The sequence below is a fragment of the Corapipo altera genome, unplaced genomic scaffold, assembly GCF_003945725.1.
Source record: "Corapipo altera isolate COAL_440 unplaced genomic scaffold, ASM394572v1 48b, whole genome shotgun sequence".
Classification (NCBI taxonomy): domain Eukaryota; kingdom Metazoa; phylum Chordata; class Aves; order Passeriformes; family Pipridae; genus Corapipo; species Corapipo altera.
Window position 1 is genome coordinate 258,008 of NW_020884884.1, and position 20,669 is coordinate 278,676.

At 40.0% G+C, this 20,669-nt stretch overlaps 2 protein-coding genes across 2 annotated transcripts in view; one reads left to right on the forward strand and one right to left on the reverse strand.

Annotated features, from left to right (window-relative positions):
• NVL (nuclear VCP-like) overlaps nucleotides 1–6,581 on the forward strand; it is a 39,328-nt gene extending 32,747 nt beyond the window's left edge. Inside the window, exons 21-23 of the mRNA XM_027641712.1 lie at nucleotides 1,329–1,417; nucleotides 4,256–4,326; nucleotides 5,872–6,581. Of these exons, the coding sequence (XP_027497513.1) occupies nucleotides 1,329–1,417; nucleotides 4,256–4,326; nucleotides 5,872–5,916 (205 nt within the window). The 3' untranslated portion in view covers nucleotides 5,917–6,581. The remainder of the gene's footprint in view (nucleotides 1–1,328; nucleotides 1,418–4,255; nucleotides 4,327–5,871) is intronic.
• A 5,790-nt stretch (nucleotides 6,582–12,371) lies between these two features.
• Nucleotides 12,372–17,120, reverse strand: DEGS1 (delta 4-desaturase, sphingolipid 1). The gene is made up of 3 exons (XM_027641717.1): nucleotides 16,959–17,120; nucleotides 15,507–16,249; nucleotides 12,372–13,382 (listed from the first exon to the last, which is right to left on the reverse strand). Exons 1-3 carry the CDS (start codon nucleotides 17,038–17,040, stop codon nucleotides 13,236–13,238), a joined length of 972 nt encoding a protein of 323 aa, XP_027497518.1. The 5' UTR covers nucleotides 17,041–17,120; the 3' UTR covers nucleotides 12,372–13,235.
• Nucleotides 17,121–20,669: the final 3,549 nt, after the last annotated feature.

The following is a 20,669-nucleotide window of genomic DNA, read 5'->3' on the forward strand; positions in this document are numbered from 1 at the left end:
TTGGTAAGAATATATGGATGCTAAAGTCTTTCTCATCTGGAATAGTCCTTGTCATGTTGTAAATACAGATCAGTGGAGGCCTCCTGATTTTACTTGGTTTTATTTTATAATTCTTGCATAATCTGAGGATAAAAGAGCTCTCTTTAGGTTGTGGACCTATATACAATGATGATGAAAGCAAATTGGTCAAACAGCCATATGCAGCTTGTTCTGTCACACAGCTGAAAGCAATCTGTTTGACAGAGCAATGAGGGCCCATTTCAACTTGGGCTTTGGAATAGCAAGGTTTGGGTTCAGGGAAAGCTTGATGGCCATACCTGTCAGAACAATTTGCAGTTACAGTCTGTAAAACTTCAAAAAGCTTTAAGCTATTCACTAATTTATTAATACTTAATAATTTTCTGTAGTTCATCAACTCTAAAGTTTGTGACATGCTGCTTGTCGCAATGTTACTTGGGAAAGATGAGTACTTTTTCTTTCTTTCTTTTTCACTCAGTGGACTTTTTTTGGTCCAGTGTGTGTGGGTTTTGGGTTGGATTTTTATTGTGGGGTTTTGGGAGATTTTGTGTTTGTCATTTTTAATGTTTAGGTTTATTTGTATTTTGAGATGTGGCTTTGGGTTTTTTTGAGAGGGAGTTTGTTGTGGGATTTAATTTCTTTGGTTTGGATTTTTGTGGAATTTTTTTTTGTCTGGTTGGGTTTTGGTTTTGTTTTTTTAAATACAGCTGTATTCCTATCACCCCCAAATGAAGTGTAGGGAGTTAATTGTGAAAATTTTTTTTGGTTCAATGACTTCACCAGTTTAAAGGCTTGTGAGAAGTTCAACAGCTTTCCAGCTGTTCCAGTTACAGGAAACTGGAAGTAAATACTTAGAAACACTGATCTGACCATGTTTTGTGGATACTGTTACTTTAGGAACATGTTAGTTGTTGATGCAGCTTTGAGCAACACAACTCCCTTTTGTAATAGTGATTTCATTTGAATCTTTCATAAGGTTTATTAAAAAAAAAGGTCATGTTCCCACCAAGTGGCACAGTATTAATCAATCCCTTGGCATTTTTAAAGATGCTGAGTAGGATTTTTGCCTCTTCCCTTGCTTCCCATTTGTTTGATCTTAATCTGTGACTAATATCTGGAGGACGTCACTCCATAATGAAGGTTGCAGACTGAGTAGTCATCAGGCCTCTTTCCAGTGTTCTTAAGATGAAGCTTTTTGACAGCACAACCAGTTTTTTACTGTCATTTTTAGTGTTTTGCCTTTCTATATGCCATCAGCAAAAGACAAGAGCAATTTATCCTAAAATCACCTGTTCTGTTTGTATCTGTAGAGGGGCAGACCTTTCTGCTCTTGTGCGTGAGGCTTCAATTTGTGCCTTGAGAGAGGAAATGGCCCTGCAGAATAATCAAAGCAAGAAAGGTAAGAAAGCTTTAAAAAAAATCTTAACAGTGACAAGATAAATGGAATGTAAAGTATTTAAAGTAGTTCAAGACAAGCATAAAGACATTTATGTATGTAACTAATTGATGGCTTCTGAGCCAGATGAAAATTAAGTCAGAGTTGTTACAAGAACACATAAGCATCTTGGAAGTAAAGGTGGGGAAGAGTACAGGAAAGGTGGTTATGCTGGAGGTTCAGCAGAAACTTTTTTCTAAAAGAATTGAACCTTGTAGCCTTAAAGAAATGTTTCTGTTATAAACTGACAATTTATTTACTAGACTGAATACCTCTTTGAAAATTTCCACATCACTACAAAGACTGATGTATTTGCAGATTTGAGGGCAGTTGGAAACTGCCCATATACTCATTCCCTACCTTTGGAACACAGTTGCATTGTGTAACTGGATGAAATTAGTTGGAAAATCTGAGTGCCACTTTTGATCTTTGGTGTTTAGCTCATCAGTGGCTCCTGCCAGGACATTAACAGGGAGTTATAAATTGTTTCAAGTACAGTGTGTGCCCTTTCATTATCTCTCTGCACTTTCTGTTTTTTAAGTTCTATTTTCTTGGTTTTTTTAAAAATTACAGATTGAAACTTTTATATAAAATGCCTGTCTAGGTTTCAGTAACTTTGTTAGTTTACCTATAAGTCAAAATGCAAAGCTAAGATGGAATTGTGACTTTTCAGATTATGTCCTTGGAAAATATATTAGGCTTTCATTATGCCCCTGATTTCTAAGAACCATGCTGGAATTTTAATGTCTTTGAATCATTCTTTTTGATCTAGTTCATATCCAGTCTCATCTGGTTTTTAACAGTAGGTTAACAGAGGAGAATGTTTGTGTTCCTTGTTCTCAGGCAACCCATGTTCATTTAGAGGGAGGAAAAAAACTATGAAAATCTTCCCCATTGTATGACTTGGTTACCTATTTTGCTTGCTGTAGATGGACAAAGCTCTTGATTTGAGATGAGAATTTATCCTGTTCATTTTGATAATTATACAGAATACAACAGGCTTCATTCAAAGATGTTCATCACTTGAATTCAGTGATTGCAGCCTGAGCATTCGTGGTATGGATGTGTAGGCAGCCAGCAAGTCCATAAGATATGCATAGCTTGATCTACATGTTTGTAGCAGCTGCTTGTTTGGAATGTCCTTGGATTTCCAAGGTGTCAGCCCTGACTGGTATGAAAGTGTGTAAGGTGGTTTCTAATTTGAGACCTTGATCATTTATATCCTCAAAAGGGTGTACACAGAGTGGAGAATTTCTTCCTTCACTGTTAGGACAGGACACACACAACTGACTCCCCTCCCACAGCCTGTGCTTGACTGTGGATGGGTGCTGTGTGTCCTCAGGCTTTGCAATTATGGCTGTTCCTTTCTATTGTGGAGAAACTCTGTTGCAACTTCTTGTTATACCTGATATTTTCCCTCTGTAATAAATTCAGGGGTGTGGGTTTTTTAACACGCAGCAGTGGTTTGCTTGAAGGTGCTTGTAAAAGTGAAATGGAAAGGTATCCTTTTTGTGATAATTCTTAGAAGAATTCATGAATTCTACTTCCAACTTGAACAGGCCTAGGTGAGCTGATTATGTCACGAGTTGCCAGATAACTGCAGTTTGTCTCAGGGGAATTCCTAACAACTGCCAGAGGAGTTCACTATCATATGCAGACTTGGAGTTTCATTTCTGCCTCCCTTTTCCAAACCACTGAAGGTGGTGCATAACACTGATTTCAGCACCAATGCCTTAGACAAGTTCTCATTTTTAATGTAGTACCTTCCATTTGCTAAGTAGTCTTTTAGTATATTAGCAGAAGATTTTCATTAAGCTTGGACTCAAAATATATTAATCTTTACAGTTTTTTCATGTTGGCACATCCCATTTCACATTACAAAAGTAGTGGCAGTGAAAGCCAAGAGCATCTTGATGAAATAATGAAAAAAAATGCACCAAACTGATTCTAAAGTGTATAACTTGTATTTCTATCATATCTGATACCTGTGCATAGTGTTAGCATTGTAATGAATCTTTATAGCAGTGGCATCTTGGGATGCTTAGTTCTAGATTAAACAAGGTGATTGATTGCTTGTGAAAGCAGAGGAATCCATGACCTATTTGATGTATGCTTATGTTTTTACATACTGAAAAAACCTGTTCAAAAGGTTATTATTATGAATAATTACTGTGGATAGCTGCATTAAGGTCAAAATGGCAATTTGCATAAACTTAAACACGGGGAGTTGTAGAAGTGAAATTTTTAATCACTTCTGAGTAATGCCAGAGAAGGCAATGATATGAAGTCAGTTATTTAGAAATTAGTAGAAGTAGAGTGGCAACAAAACGTTTTCTAGGTACTTTCTAAATAACAGGGAAGCTTATTAAATATATGTAGAAAATAAAGTCCAGAACTGGAAGCAGCAGGATTTGAGACATTCAATTCCAGAAAGGTTAAGGGACTTGAATTCTACCTGGATTTGATGTAAGCTGCAGTTTAACTCAGCATTTTTGAGAATGAAATTCTCAGTCTGCACGTGGAAACACCAATACCTAAAATAACTTTCTGAAACAAGTAGTTATTCTTTGGCTTAAGTTGCAAGGGATAGAGGGATTTAGATCTTGCCTAAAATCAGAGACAGGAGTCTACATAAAATACAAGAGTTCAGGTGTTCATAACACTATTGAATTAGATCTCATCCAGTTGAGGAGCACATGCAGTTAGTTAGGTTTCATGACTGCTGCCTTAAAATACACGCAACAGTCACTTGATTGTCACTTGCCTGCAATTTTAATAATTTATTATGCTTTGTTCTTTAAGGAGAAATCAAGATCTCCCGTAAACACTTCGAAGAAGCTTTTAGGAAAGTGAAATCTTCAGTATCCAAAAAGGTAAGATAAGAGTCAAGTATGTAAGACTTGTTTCTCCCTGGAAAGGATGCTGTTCTTATGCTGGAGACTGGAGGTCTCCAGCCTACTTGGTTGCAGCATACCTGGATGTATTTCAAACTGACACTACCTGTTTCTGCATTAAACAAACCTGGTATCTGTGTTAAGGTCAGAAATTAAAGCCTCCCTTTCCAGCTGCAGGTGATGCACTGCATGTAGATGCATTACCAAGATATCAAGGTTATCTTTCAGTATGGAGCCTTGGGCTTCTCACTAATCTTCCCACACTGGTGATTGACCTGGCCCTAACCTCTTACATCTGCTGAATTTTCAGTTAGAAGTCAAGGCCTTCAGACTGCACCACACCCTGCCACCAACCTTTTCTTCCCTTAGATGGATGTGACCCCCCCAAAGATGCTCAACCTTTTCTGTTGATGTGCAAAAGACATAATTTGGACATAGGACATAAAATACACTTTATCATATTTTGTATCAGTCTTTTAATTGTTTGCATTTGTCAAGGAAGTTTGTTATAAATGTGTCCTCATGACCTGTTCTTTTTAATGACTGAAAGAAAAGTTGTTCAATCATCTTAATTATTATAACTGAGAAGTTAATATATATAGGAATTGTTATTGCTGCAGAGCTTGTCTATAGGCCTCTGTATGTTGCCAGGAGTGTGCTACAGCCAAAATACATTAATATATTCACTTTTAACACTAGCCAGAGAGGTTAAATCCATCTGAAGACTTGTCAGTTGGGTATTTTGAAATACCTTTTGCAGTACAAGATACTTATCTCCCATTTCCAGATGCTACTTCCTATCTGCTAGACAAATTCAGTCTGACAAAAACTCTACACACCTTCCTATGAACACTGAAAAATTTAAAAAAAAAAAAGCTACTTCTCATTGATTTAGTGTATTTATCTCTTCCATCCCATACACATTTCTATGTTTGGTTAATTTGCTTGGTTTAATTGGCTGACTGAAACAAAGTTGTTCTCAAACCAAAGTAAGTCCCTTCCATGGACAGACATCACCTTCTGAAGCCAGTTATTTCAGTGGAAGTATTCTGTTCCTCAAAACTGTCATTTTCAGGGACTAGTAAGAAGGGTTAAGGAGCAGTTACAGTTTTAAGTTAGACTAGCAAAAGATGATCTTGTCTGTTCAATTTGGCAGAACTAGATGGGGGAGCAAAGTGTCAGCTCAGCAGCTCCCATGGTAAAGAGGGCAGTACCTTCTCAGTGAAGCTGCCATCTCACCTACTATGGCAATGTGGAGTGTAAGAACTCTGCCAGAGGCTTCTGTGGATTACACATCATTGGTGACTATCACTGAAAAACCTAATTTATGAGGGAGGATAGTGGGGTTTTGCCTTGTTGTATTTGTTTGTAAGTGTTTTAAAATACAGCTAGTGGCTCATATAGCTGGCTTATTTCACTTAGTTAAATAATACCTCAGTTACCTAAATAATAAAATCACTTTAATATTGCATAACTTTTTACCATTGTCTGAAGTACTTTTTCCTCCTATCTTGGCACTGTTAGGATCAAATAATGTATGAAGAACTGCATCAGTCACTGTGCAGGTGATACATTTGGACAATTCCCAAGAGACTTATTCTGCACTGGCGGAGAGTTTTGTAATACCCACGCCTGGTTTCAAGAGACAAGTTGGAAAGAAGCTGTACTGTCTCAACTTTTATACTGCACCTGAAGATCATCATAACCTGCTGCTCTAAACCATCCTTAATTTAACCATCTGGAATAAAAGATATAATACACATCTCCTGCTTATAACCATTTACATTTTTTAAATGAATGCTTTTAGTGCTAAAAAGCTAATGCCATTCTGATATATTTAGTGCCCTGGAATCTCTGAGGCAGAGGCTAATTCTTCCAAGTGTTTACACTGCTCCAATAGCTGTTTCCCACCATCAATGAAAATTGCTGTGTTTTCCAGAACAAGGACTCTGAAATAATCACTGGGAGGACAGAGCTGTGAAAGTAGAGTGGGAAAGTGCTGCAGTGCATGTTGTCATACCATTAATCCTGCCTTTTCCAAAGGCAGTGATATGTTATGATTGTGCCAGCAAAGGTTCTCAGAGCTCCTAACAGCTTCCCTCTGCCTTATCAAAAGAAACTATCCACAGATGGCAACCTGTCTCAGAGTTACCTTGGAGAGAGTAAACTTTAGAAATCAGAGAAGTGCTGTGATTTAACCTAAGAAACATTTGAAACAGTTAAGAGTTATTTAACAGTGTGGTTGTTAATTATTTTTCTTAGGCAAATCTGCAACAGCAAAAAAATTCTGTTACAGATTTGAATTTATTAAGTGTTTGGGTATCCTCTAGAGGAAGGAAAATGTTACTGTTTTAAAAAGCAGGCCAAGAGCCTCAGGTTTTTTTTTTATTATTTTTTAAATACAAGAAATTCTGTCTTGGAAGGAGGGTCCTAACTTTCAGCAAACTGGGAAGTATCCAAGTTAAGACAGAACACTGAAAAATGACAGATACTGAGCAACCAACTTCTGAAACTTACAAGCCTTAATGGATTTTTTTTTACCACCATCATCATTCTACAAAGTTCTTTAATCATTGATCTCAGTTCCTCTGATAAGCCCTATTCTTCCTAAAAGTACTACAACCAGTCAAGGATCAGAAAAGGAAATGGGTGATTTTTGCTACTAAATTTCATAGAAAGTCTTAAGTTTGATAATGCTAAAGTTTAAAAATTATTTGAAGTCCTGAAATTTACATGTAAAAAACCCAGTGAAATAGTTTTTGTAAGCAACATCTGATCTGTAAGCATCCCCCCTACTTACTCGAACATTTAAGAGGGAGAAGATCATTTAATCTACACAAGTCATAATTCATTTAAACACATAACCTGAACAACCCGATCTAACTTTAAGGCTGACCTTACTTTTGAGAGGGAACAGTGCCCTTCCTCTTAAATTCTTCTCAGAATTGCTATCTAACAACAGATCTTGCTGCATTTTTCCCCAAAGGTGTATGTGGAAGGCTATTACACATAACTAATTCCCACAGACTTGCATTTTAAAAATACTGACACTCATGGCAGCTTGAACTTAGCACTGTGATTTTTGCTCAACATGGTGCAACATTCCCTCCCTCTCCTCAGGAAGCTGGAGCCTCAGTGACTCAAATTCTGGCTCCTATGACTAACAAATTAAGTCCCTGTGTATAAAGCAGAAGATGACATGTCTGCTTTTAATTGTAGATCAGGCTTGGGGCTTCAGGAATTACTGTGATTCCCAGAAACCCAAGATGGAGAATCATTGTTTTCAATCAGTAGCAGGGTTGGAAGGGGATCTCCAGGATCACCTGGTCCAGCCTTTCTTGACAAAAGCACAGTCTAGACAAGATGGCCCAGCACCCTGTCCAGCTGCATCTTACAAGTCTGACATTGGGGAATCTACCACTTTTCCTGAGATTTTTCACACTGAAACCATCAGCTATTGGAATAGTTTTCCTCATTTCCAATTGGAGGCTCCCCAGGAGTAACTTGCACCCATTACCCCTCCTCTTTTCCATGTGACTCCTTGTAAAAAGAGAATCTCCATCTTCTTTGTAGCCACCCCTGGAACATAGTGGTAAGATCTCCCTTAAGCTTTCTTATCTCAAGGCTGAACAAACAGTTTTCTCAGCCTTTGCTCATAATAATACACTCAATTCCTTTGAGTGGACCAAAGAAAGGAATCAATGATTTCTCCTTTATGGATATATAGAAGATTCCTACTACAATACTTGAGGATAGCTGTGGTTGATGAGCTTAGGAAGGAATGAAGTCCTCAAGCCCTGGCATATTCACTTAAAAATTTTCCTTTACTCTCATGATGGTGTTATTCCTGTGTATATATGGAGCAAGAAAGAAGGAAATACTGTTCAAGTAACCATAATAACAATTTAGTCTTGTCAAGAGTTCCAACACAAAACATGTTTAATATTCAAGGTGTCTCATGATCATTCTTGTTTCTTAACAGGTGATAATGGAAGGGGAAGTGGGGTACAGGAGGGTTTGAATTTACAGGAAAACGTGAAGTCAAGTTGAAAGCCAGAAAAGGCCAGATCAGTCAAGTGTCCATATCCTGTTTGCTTGCCTTGCCTGGGCTGTGTGTGCATCAAGGAGCAAAGACAGCAACTGAACTGCTGGACTGTTCACACAGGAGCAGTGCACCCACACTGCTACTTTTTCTTGTGGGAAATTCTGCTTAGGCTATAGTATGTATCACTAAAAAACAATGATCCTTTGTACAGAAGAGATCCTTTGTACACAGAAAATGGGAGCTGCTTTAAGGAACTGAGCCTTTTGAGAAAATAAGAGACAGATATTTTGTTCTGCATATGCAGCTACCACCCCTCCCAGCAGACATGCCTAGAGGTTTTGCCTCTAGTCACCTTGTTTCTGTTGTGACAAGATCACGGAATTGTTCATCGTGCCACTCTCCCCTCCCTTTTCCTGAGGCTAGCAACATATCTAAACCACAATAATGATCTTGTCCCAGAGCAGAGTAGGTGCTTAAGCATGGATAGGGGGTAGAGGTAGTGCAGAGAACTGTCAACAGGAGGAAAAAAAAAAAATCTGCCTTCATTCTTGGCTCAATAGGAAACTTTTCCCACATCTTTGTTCTGACTGAAGTCTTGCATACCACTTCAGGCTTCGTTGTGAAATGGAGGATTTGCTACAGAAGAGAACTGTGTGCTGAGTTGCAGGTTACTGTGCTAAAGGCACATGATTTAGCCACACCTATTTATCAGATTTTTCCTAGGATCTTACAGAAGCAACGTTGGCAGACCCAGAAGTGGCTCCTGTGCTTTGCAGTGTGAGCTAAAACAGCAGAGCTTGCTCTGCCATAAGTCTTTTGAGACTTTCAAATTACAGAGGAGTACACTTTCCAGAAGCTGTGTCAGACTACTTAGACAAGATTGCTGTTGGGAAGTGACTTTTCTCCTGCTTGTCCAGCAGGATTAGTATGGCAGCCTACAGCACTGATGTTTATTGGTTGTTGAACTTCATCATTAAATAAGGAATGAACAGCTTTAAGCTCTCCTGCAACATGCCTCTTCATGTGATACAAGGAGTAAAAGTCAAGGAGGCACAGGTGAATCACTGACCTCATAGTCTGACAGTGGCCACTTACCTAGAACAGATACATTTTGCAACACTTGTAGACTTTCCTGTGTGTGTGATGCGCTCACCAGCTACATTTAAAGACATCACCAGAAGAATTCTGAGACACACAACTGAAAGTCTTAGCTAGTTTTCAGCTGACCTCTAGTGCCAGGTGGGAAGTCTTGCCAGGGATCTGAAAGCACGGAGATCTGCAGCCAGAAACCTATTTCATACATGTTAATTGGCCACTGACCGGGAGCAGACAGGTTCAACAGCCAAACAAGAATGCCAGAGGCAAGAGTTGTTTTGAAAGAGGGATATACCCACACCTGTCCTGTGGGAAAACTAATGCCTAGTACAATTAGATTCCAGGACACACAACTTATTCCACTTAAGCAACTTCAAATAATTGGGGGCAGGGAGTGTTAAAAGCTATGCAAGGAAGTTTACTCTGAAAACTGCAAGTTACTCTGAAAGCCCTAAAGGGGATTCAGGGCTCTGCCCAATTTCACTGCAGCTAAAATACTCAGATGACAGTTGAACTCCTGGCCGACTTCACATAAAGGAGATGTTTGCCAAACTGAGGTGCTTTAGTTACACAGAAAGGAACAAACCCTAACAGGCAAGTAGAAACAGAGTTAACTCATTCCATCTGAACAGATTTAGAAAAAATCACAATTGGGTTAACTGTCAGGGTTCTTACTGCTCTTTAGGTTTAATTAGTTCTTCATCGGTTAGTCAAGGCTCCCTCCAACTTTCAGATAAAATGTTTCAAAAATTACACTAACCTGTTTCTGCCATATCTATTTTAAATTGTATTAATGAAGACTATTTATTTCCTTAAAAACCAATAACTAATGATATATGTATATTTTTAAAAAAAATCTTAAGTGTTTCTTAGTTCTGTGCCATGGCATTGGAGTAAACTCCACATTTAAGTATGACTGGATGAAACTAGTTGTACATTTAGAATATATCAAACACAAATCAAGTAGCCCAGCTGTTCTTAATTACTTTCACCAGTGGTTCAGAAGTGCCTCTAACTGTGTTTTAGGGATGAAACTATGCTGTGGGGTAGGTTAACTTCCAGCTGATCTGCTTTTGGCAAAATCCTTACTACTGAAGTTGGATGCCAAGGCCTCTTGCATATTACACGGGAATCATATGCCTAAGAATGGGATTTACCAATGCTTGCAAGAATTGGGCCATTGTTTAGATCCAAATTTAAGTCTTACTGGCTCAGAACACTAATCCAGTAAGTGTTCTCCAACAGGTAGCCATTGGCAGATGTTTCAGAAAGATTATGGCAAGCATAGATATCTCCCTCAGAACTCCCCACTATTCTGCACCTCTTGAAGTGAGAAACAGTGTGTTTATAATGGGAGTTGGAAGAGAACAGCATAGTCAGAACACCTTAAAGCAACATTTGCAATTTTAAACGAGACATGGCAACTTCAGTCCTGATTAAAAGCAGGAATTTACACTTGCACTATCCATTGGGGGGACAGAAGGGAACATCAGTGATTCCACTACATAGGTAACGAAGTAGCTATAAAATTTTGACTCTGAACTCTGGTTATCTTAAGTATTCATGTAGGATAGCTGAATTTCTTAACTTCAGCTCTTAGCCATAAAAATTTTGGAGACACTTTCCATCCTTCATCCACCTATGATAATTCCTCAACAGAGATAACTTAAGAAGAAAAGGGTGAGATTAAAGAGTGAGATTAAAAGAAGCCGGTTTGCAACTTGTTAAACCTATACAAGTATTTCAACTAAAGTCAGTTTTCCTGAGGAAAGAGGAAAGGCAGCAATTCTTTATAGTTCATCTATACCACCACTCAATAAAACAGGTCTTGAATCTGCTTTAAAAATACCAAATTTCTCTAAAGCTTAAGTCTTTCAGCATAAGGGGACCAATCAAAAATTCACCCAATATTACTTTAATCTTTGCTTTTTAATTACATGTAAAAATACCGGACAACGTGTATTTTGACATTACACTCTACCCTGAGCAATATGCTGGCTATCTCTCATGTTTCTGGCACAATGAAGTCACTTTGGAAGTGGCTGGCATACTTTCATTCCATTTCTATTGCTTAGCCACAGGCAAGGGCCCATAAACAAAACACACATTAAGAACAGGACCACAATGGAACAGAGATTAAGATGTACCAACAAATTCTTTTCAAGCTCTCACCTTCTTAAAAAAAAAGAAACCAAACAAAACAACAAACCACAAAAAACCAAAACAAACAAAAACCCCAAACCACAAAAAAAAAACCCAACAAAAAAAACCAAAACCAAAAAACCAACCAACCAAACAAAAACCCCAACCAAACAAAAAGCCCCCCAAAATCCTGACAAAAAACAGACACCCTAAAAAACCCCACACCAAAATGCAAGAGTTGAAGGCATCTAAAATTAAGTTACTTGCAGCAGACCAGCGGCTACAAATTCCACCTTCTTCAGATTCCATCTTTCAGGTTAGTGAAGAACATACCACAGGATGACCATTTGAGATTTAAGGGTGATTTGTAGCCACATTTAACTGCTTAAAGCCATCATCAGTGCATTAGGTGGTAGAAGGCAAATCTACTGTGCTGAGGTATAAGTAAATTCTTCGGTTTTCAGCAAGGCTATCCATTCTCTGTTCCCAATTAAAAACTTCTTAAGCAGGAAATTTGATATCACCACTTCTCACCACATTTTAATATGTAAGAAAGACAAGTATTTATGAAGGGTACTGTAGGTTTATGAGGAAAAAAACCAAACAAGATTATTTAACAACACCTTTCTGCGTACATAAATTACTAATATGCTCAGTAGGTAAAACTGGCAGTGGTTGTAGCAAGCCTTGTTTGCCAGAACAATATCAGTTTCAATCTATTCCATTTTCCATACAAGCCAGATTTCCAAATGAGTGTAAATATTTATGGCATTTAAAACCATGGTAACATGGTAATCATTTTTCTTTGAAGGTGAGAAAAACCTCAAACTGTAATGATTTCTCCAGTGTGAAAACCCAAATCAGTTATTTTAAGTTTCCTAAATGCCACCTGCTCACACTGTATGCCAACATAAGCAGCTCAGGCAGTAAGTGGGACCACAGAGTTGGCAATACCCTTGAATTCCCCACTTTTTTTTTTTTTCAACAAAGAAGTCACAGAAGCCATCTCGAGGATACTGGTTTCATTCTGATAGATTGCTCCTTTAAGGTACTTTAAGTAGAAAAGCTAAAACTTTAAAGCAATGCTTCAAATGACATATTACATATATAAACAAAAGCAGACTTAACATTTCTGTGCAAATTTAGCTCTTCCAACCATAAGTTTGGAAACATTTTCAACAGAAGGTTTAAGTTAACAAATTATGTTAGTTCAGAATTAACAGATAAGTACAGCCTTTTAAAACTACAGTCACCTAAATAGCATGTTGAGGGCAGTATACTACATTGGGAACTTTTAAAAATATTATGAGTCAGACATATTCTATATCGATTTAACACCTACCAAAGTAAATTCTGTAACAGAGTGATTTTGCATTATGCATATAACACTGATCCTTAGGCAAACAGAGACACATTAAACCAACAATTCTGAGGACTGTGAGGAATGTTACAGCTGGTAGGAGTCTGCTACAAAGTCCTTAAGGATGCATTGCTATGTTGCTGTACATCTTAATTCAGGACACAGGTGAACAGCTTTAGCAAGAGACCTTCATACCAGCCACTTTAAAGCAAGCAGACATTTCAAAGTTTTTTGGTTGCCAGAAGTTTAATCTTGCTTCACTTCACCCTTTAATTGCCTTTTCATGCGTGAATATGGGCTGATTGTGTCATCCATCACGAAGTCATAGAGTACTTTTATCCAAGAGTTATATTGTGGCAGGTTGTCATAGTATTCAGCCGCTATTTTCTTCACCTGAAGAAGAGATATGAAGTTTATTTACCAGTTATATTAGCACAAATTGTGACAACTTTGCAAATTGTAACCTCAGTGTGTAACCTAATGCACAGCACTTCCATTTCAGATGTTAGATTATACAGGAAGGGCCACAAGTGCCACAGTGTGAACGTTTCTTGAAGGAAAAAGCAATTCCCTGGTTGTTACGTAAACTTCATGTGCAGCTTTTGAAGATATCCAGAACAAACTCCTCTGGCACTCCAAAGTCTGTTTACTGTGCTACTCACAGGATGATAAAGCTCTCAAAAGCAAGTGGTTTTGTTGCTATTGAAAGGGGATGACTCACTTCAGTGCTGACTCATAGGTATATGAGTACCAGTAAAAAAGGATGTTACGAGTTCTGGGAAGAGATGTTTAACACAGCTATTCTTACATATAGTTTCAAACCTCAGCATTCAGAAGAAAAAGGAACACCATTCTATTTCAGAGGAACCTTTATGGAGACAGACTTTAAAGAATGAATATAAACTGCTTCCAAAGACTGTTCTCAGCTGTACATGCTGACTAGAGACCACTATTTTAAACTGAGAGCAGAAGGTTCAGTTAGGTGTCCTTACTGATATTTAAGGCCAAGCACCTGAAGCCTTAAAAACCTGAACAGAACAAAAAAACGATTTCCCACAAAATTCCACAGCTTTAGTCAGAACAATAATATTAATCTGTGTAAGCAACAAACAAGCCCAAGGTATTTACATGCCTAGTTTGAAGCCAAAGATCCTTTGGATCCATCATCACACCTATAGAATAGTGTATCTATACTTTTATTCAACAGTAACACTCCTCAGCTCGCCAGCTCATTAAGTGTTCAGGACTTCAGGGATCTTAGCACACAGCATAGCAGAGTCCAGTCCAATCAGATTCACTACACTGTTCTAAAAGAAGGCTTTGTTTTCTTATCAGAGCTGTGGATTACAAGTCCTGCAGCAGAACTGGGTATTTACCCCTGGAATTAAATACTTGAAAAAATTCGTGCCTATTTATAGCTGAAGTACCTCTGCAAGAAGTCGAATTCTGGTTCACCAGCACAGACCTAAGTATAAAAGGTGACTTAAAGCAACTTCTGCTGTGTTTGAAAGATGAAATCTATGAATAAGAGCCATCATCTGTCATTAAAAACAAGAAACACACAAACCCTCAAACCAATTACATGATCTACCTACCCTGCTAAAAGTGCTGGCATACTTCTTTCCCCTACAGTTCCACCACTGACAACAGAAATAATAAGTTTAGACTCCACCAAAGGGGCAAGCTCATAAGGTCTTACTATTGCCAAGTGCAATAACAAAGCTACGAGGCCAACACCACAGCTGCTGCCCAATTGCAAATTTAATGTCCCCTGAAGCTTTTGCTCCAATTGGGAAACACATATACAATGAGAACAAAACTCCTGCCTTTAAGAAACAAAGACTGAAGTGAGAAGAAACTTCACCTCTGCTACTCATGCAGACATGACAGGTCTAAGTCCTGGCACAGAAGCCTTAATTCTGTGAATGATACTTATTATTCTGTCAGCTGATACTTATTTAGGGTTCAAAGGCTCTTACCAGAGGGAACTGAGGTGCTCCAGACTGGAAAGTTATTAAACATTTGTCAACAGTACAACAAACATTAACATAATCTCAAACCCTCTCCTTTCCCCCAGCAGAGAATGTCACTGATAGGAGAAACTGAAGGATAAGTACAGGTTACAACACTGTCCTTAAGACTGCAGAGACAACAAATATCCAAAGTTATTTGCAACTTCTTAACTAGCTTTGTGCATACTTACAAACCAAAGAAATCAGAAGACAGGTTGTAATTACAGGAAGCTAAAGTCAGTGCAAAGCATATAAGACATGCTTTTCCTCCCCTCTCCTTTTATGGAAGAGGCAGTCAGCACACTGGAAGCTTATTGAAGATACCACTAAAATGCTAAGTAATTACCTCCTTTATCACTCATGTTGTGTTTTTTGTTTGGTTATTTGTTGTTTTGTTTGGTTGGGTTTTTTTTATCTCCCAACTTCCATTCTTCTGTCAGTGTTCTACCTAATTTTCAAGTTAAAGTAGGGCTTAATTAAAGAAAAACCTTAGAAGTAAACTTACCAATGGAAGGCTCTTGCCAGGAATATTGGGGAAGTCATGATGTTCGTTGTGATAGCCAACATTAAAAGTGAGCAAATTAAGTGGCCCATAGTAGGAATAGGTCTCATGTCCTTTTAAAAACATGTAATGTTCAGCTATGAAGTGTCCTGAAATTGGGTGCAACCCAAGTCCAAGTACTGAACCAGCAAGCATGTAAAAAATGGATTTGACTCCCCATAAATAATATATCACAACATCAAAGGAAAGCTGAGCCAACAAATTGATCACTTCAAGTCGAGTAATGGGTTTGGGATTGATGCAGAGTGGTCTAAGCGCATAGAAAAAAGGCTGTAGAACAATCCACATGAACTTCCTAAATGGGGTGCAGAAAAACCAGCCTTCGAAGTTGGTAGGAATGTCCACATCAATTCCATCACCTCCCAAGTAACGATGATGATCCATGTGGTATCTCTTGAAGGATATGGAGTATGGGAGACCAAGAGGGAGGTTGGCAAATATTCCAAACCATCGATTCCACATGGCTTTGCTGTTGCCAAAGGCACTATTGTGAGAGATCTCATGAATAGCCAGAGTCATGGAGTGGCTAATACAGCTTCCAAACACGTATGCCCAGAAGACTACCCATTTCCAATCCAAGTCTTTAACTAGATAAAATGCAGTCAACTGCGCCAGAACCATCAGCACAACCACCCAGATCAGGTTGTAGTCTGGTTTCATCAATGCTTTTATCTCTGGATGTTTAGCTAGATGAGAAAGAAAAAGGAGTTACTTCGAAGCTCTCCTCACAGCCAACTACCCCAACTAGATTACAACAGCAGATAGAGCCTTTCCCTCCCCTCTTCCCAATTAGGATTTGTCTGCAAAGGTAATGAAAACGCATGACCTTCCCACTTGTGATATTTGCTGCTATAATGAATCACTTGGAATCAAGTCATTTTAACACTTTCACGTTGCTCAGCAACTAGACACGTACACGGCAAGCACCAGTGTCACCTCCAGCCTACCCGGGAAGGAAATGGCTCTGAACCGAATAACCCACCCGCGATTCAGAAGGGCTGCAATGAGCTCAGCCCCGCATTAAGCGCGGCACTCGAGGACGCCGTTATCCCCCCCTCGTGAGCGCGGGGTGTCCCCTCCGTGCTGACACCGCCTGACCGCTCGCAGGGCTCCGCGGGGCGGCCCCTCGGGAGATAACCCCGGCCGCCGCCCTCTCCCTCCCTCCTTCTCCCCGCTCCTTCCCTTCCCCTCCCCCGCCAGCGCCGCCAAGGCGGCAGCTCCCGCCTCCACGTACGCGGGCCCGGCCCGGCCGCTCCGTTCTTCCCGCCGGGAGCCCCCCGCGGGCCCCGCCGCCCCCCGGCGCGGGCGGCCATTTTGTGGGGTGCCCGTGTGTGCCCCCCCTCCCGCTCCGCCACGTAGCCGGCGGCAAGACGCGGCGGCACCGCGGCTCCTCACCCAAGATCTCCTTGCGGCGGTCGGCGTGGGGCTGGTCCGTGTAGACCCACTCGAAATCCTCTCTGGCCACGGTGTTCCCCATGGCGGCAGCGATGCACCCCGTCACGCCCGCCCCGCGACGCCCCCGGCACCGCACTTTATAGCGCCGCGGAGGTGGCTCGCGGACACGCCCCCCCCGCCCCGCCCTCGCCCCCCATTGGCCGCCGCCCGCAGTCAGGCGCGCTCCCGGCGGGGAGGCGCCCCCTGCTGGCGCCCTGAGGGGCTCCCTCAGCCCGCGGGAGCGACCCCTCACAGCGGCATCGCCGGGAAGGGAAGGAGGTTGTAAGGAATAGCCGTCATCTGTCCAAAATTCGTACTGCTGTCGTGGTTTAACCCCGTGCTTAAAGACCCCTGTCTAAAGGAATTTAAACAATACTCAAAACGCCTGCGCCAAGGTCTCTTTCTGTGGTAAGATATTCTAAGAACTTCACTGACAAACTCCTCTGTAAGAACTGACCTTCATTTAATTCATCCCTGCGTGTATTTCTCATATAATGTTGACTTCGGGAAGTTCAGTTACAAAGATTAATTAATATAGAAGTTGCATGACTACTTGCTTGGGATTTTACTTGTCCACCCAAAAATAATCCAAATCAGTAGATCAAAAATTCACTCGAAATACTCTAAATGAGTAATAGTGACAAAAGCAGCAGAGAAAGTTATCACAAATTAAATTACACCTTATCTGTTAATGTACTATTAGTATCTCAAGGTTTATGTTGCATCACTTAAAATTTATTTGTGATAATTAATAAAAAGGGCTAATGCGTACTGGCTGCTAAAAGCCCCATGTGCAACTGGGCCCACGAAGGGGAAATACAATCCCTACTGGACAATATTTGCAATCTAAATAATGTACAAAGCACAGGATCAAAGAAACATAACACCTTTGTGAATAAATTTGTTTGCATGCATTTTTAATCCGTTCATATTAGGATGGGAATTGGAAGGGAAAAACGGAGCAAGTGGATGAGACGTGGAAAAGTTCGTGCACAGCTTTTCCCTCCTTAGCCACAGGATCTGAATTCTGCAGACTCCATGAGGACTGGTGCAGCATAGGAGGCAAACCAGATGTTTTCAGATTTCATCCAGGCACTGTGACCTTGCAAGGTTTACTTCTCGGTCAGTGACCGTTTCACAATAAACCAGGAAGAGCCTTTGAGCTGCCCGTGCAGCAGCCGAGTGCAGAATTGCCAGGGTCACCAGTGTTCCACTCAGCTGCACTCCAAACACTGTGAGTAACATTTCTGAAAGTGTTCCCTTCTTGTAGTTCAAATATTAGCACTGCTATCCATCACTAAAGACCTTCTCACCCTTGGGAAGGATCCTGCCAAGAGGAGGAATGTGTCAGCTGATGAGAGAGGTTGCAGCTCGGCCAACAGGAGCATTGGGGGAGGCAGGTTTACAGCACTGCAAATGCATATATAGGTTTGTAAATGGTCACAAATTTCAGTAGGGCCACTAAATAGAAGAGCCCGGATTTATAAACTAAACATTCCAGAACAGCTAAACGAGGCTTAAAAGACTAAGAAAAATATTAAACAGGAAAGTTTTGGAAAATTTAATTGCCCAAGTCTACTGGAGAGCCAAGTGTCTTTCTATTTACTCACTGGGTCTTTCTGCCTTAAACAGTCTGTGTAACAAATCCAGATTTATTAGGTCTTCAGCAAGCTAACAGTTTTTCTATCTGACATTTTCCTTTCTAAAGATAAAGACATCCAGTATCTAGTGTGCCTTCAGCTGGCACAAAGCTAGAACAAAAATCCTAGAATGTTCAGTTACATGTAAACCAAAGCCAGCAGTGCATTCCTGTCCAGTGAGGAAGGTGAGATCCAGGAAGGACAACTGCAAGAGCAGAGAGCACATGGAGAAGCAAGCTGGTCCAGGTATGGTGCAAAGCAGCACAGGAATGCAACTGGAGAGTATCAGAACAGTTGACACCCAGCAGACACGTTGCTGTAAAATAGTCCAAACTGAATTAACTTATGAATGAAATAACAATCCACCACTGTAATTTGCCAGTTACCTTCTTAATACCATCAGGAACACCAAGAAATCAGGTAGCCATCTCCTGTCTCACGACACATTCAACTATATCCTACGTCATCCTGTTTCCAAGAAGCTCTTAATGTTGAAAATTCTTTAGGCAATCTTAGTGCTCCCCCTTAGATCTCAGTGAAAGCAACCAAGTTTCTGTTCAATTCTGTCTTACCTTTTATGTTAAGAAATTATTCACAGGCATCCTTGTAACATTAATGAACTTCAGTGATTAATGTGCAATGCTGAGCAAACATCAGGAATTGGAGAAATTCCATTTGTTTCTATGTGTTCTTTATTCTGTGAAATTTATCTTGTTAAGCAGGTAGTCTTTCCTTCTTCCACCTATGACATCCATTAGCCCTTGCTTGGAAGGTGCTTGCACACTCCTTTTACATACAAGCTGTTCCATTTGGGAAGCAAGACCTGGTCGCAAACAGCTTTTCCCTCAAAAAAGCATTTCTGATCCCATTTTCGCCATGTTCACTAGATACATAAATTTGTAAAAAAAAAATCTCCAACCCTAGTATGACAAAAAAAATTTTCAAGGCAAGCTGCTATTTTTAGAAAAGCAGGAACACCGGCCTTAGTAGTTTTAAGTTATTTTAAGAAACTAACTATAAAAGACACAATTGCTTTCCCTGTCAACCCTGAGCTGTTCTGTTTCAGCCCTTGATACAAGTACTAAAGCTGAACAGTGGCTGCAAATAAAACAGTTTTTCATTTTGTAAACTACACCTGCCTTTAACAGATTATACAGCCACTAACCACCACAGACATTACACTTCTCCAGGCCGATGCACCAACTCATGTAAAGGTGCACAGACATTTAGAACGAAAAGTGATTTAGTTTTTACTCCAGGCAATTTATCAGCATGTTGCAAATGCATACTTTCTATTTAATAAGGGACAGTACGGTGTCAGAAATCAACGCTGCAGCTATTTTCTCCAAACTATTACTTCATCCTGTTTTCTCCATTCTGTCTGTGCCAGCAGTGTATATTCCAGAGGGAGAGCCATATGATGCCTCCCTCCCTGGGAAGTGAAGCACAAAACACTGCTGTGCCTTTGCCATGGCATTTCCAGGGCTGCCTTGTAACCACCTGTGAGGTATCTGTTACGTTTCTCAGGCCTTGTTCCATTTACTGTGCTCATCAGCACGTGGAGAATCAGGATGCACCTGCAAACTCGGAGCACGTGACACTTCCTTGAGTTGAAGGTTCCAAGTTGGCACTTGGCACATTCACAGAGAACATTTCATGTAACAATGAGCTGTTGTTGTTTCCAGCTCAGTTTACGCAGAGCTAGAGATTCCCCGACACATAAATAAATGTTACTCTTGAGTAACCTGAAACTATTTGTATATTGTGAAGGGGGTGGAGGGAAATTGTTTGCATGTTCTAGAAATTAATAAAGAAACTAAGGTGAAAGATTTTCAGAGATGTATGAATAAACCTTTTCAGTAAATGCAATTCACAGGTTTATACTTGTTTGGAAGTAATTCACCACAAATAGCTGGTAAATAGTCCATCACAGGAATTTTTCATCATGAATAACCATTAAATGAATTTGTATCACACAGTAATTATAGCTATCATGCTGACCCTTTGATTCAAAATTATTTTTTAAAGTATA

Bases quoted from the DNA above. Each gene is read 5' to 3' on its own strand.
- DEGS1 (XM_027641717.1), bottom strand. From the start codon at position 17,040: ATGGGGAACACCGTGGCCAGAGAGGATTTCGAGTGGGTCTACACGGAC. The intron at 16,250-16,958 runs GTGAGGAGCCGC...TTTCTCATCTAG, and splicing joins CCGCCGCAAGGAGATCTTGG to CTAAACATCCAGAGATAAAA. The intron at 13,383-15,506 runs GTAAGTTTACTT...TCTCTTCTTCAG, and splicing joins CTGGCAAGAGCCTTCCATTG to GTGAAGAAAATAGCGGCTGA.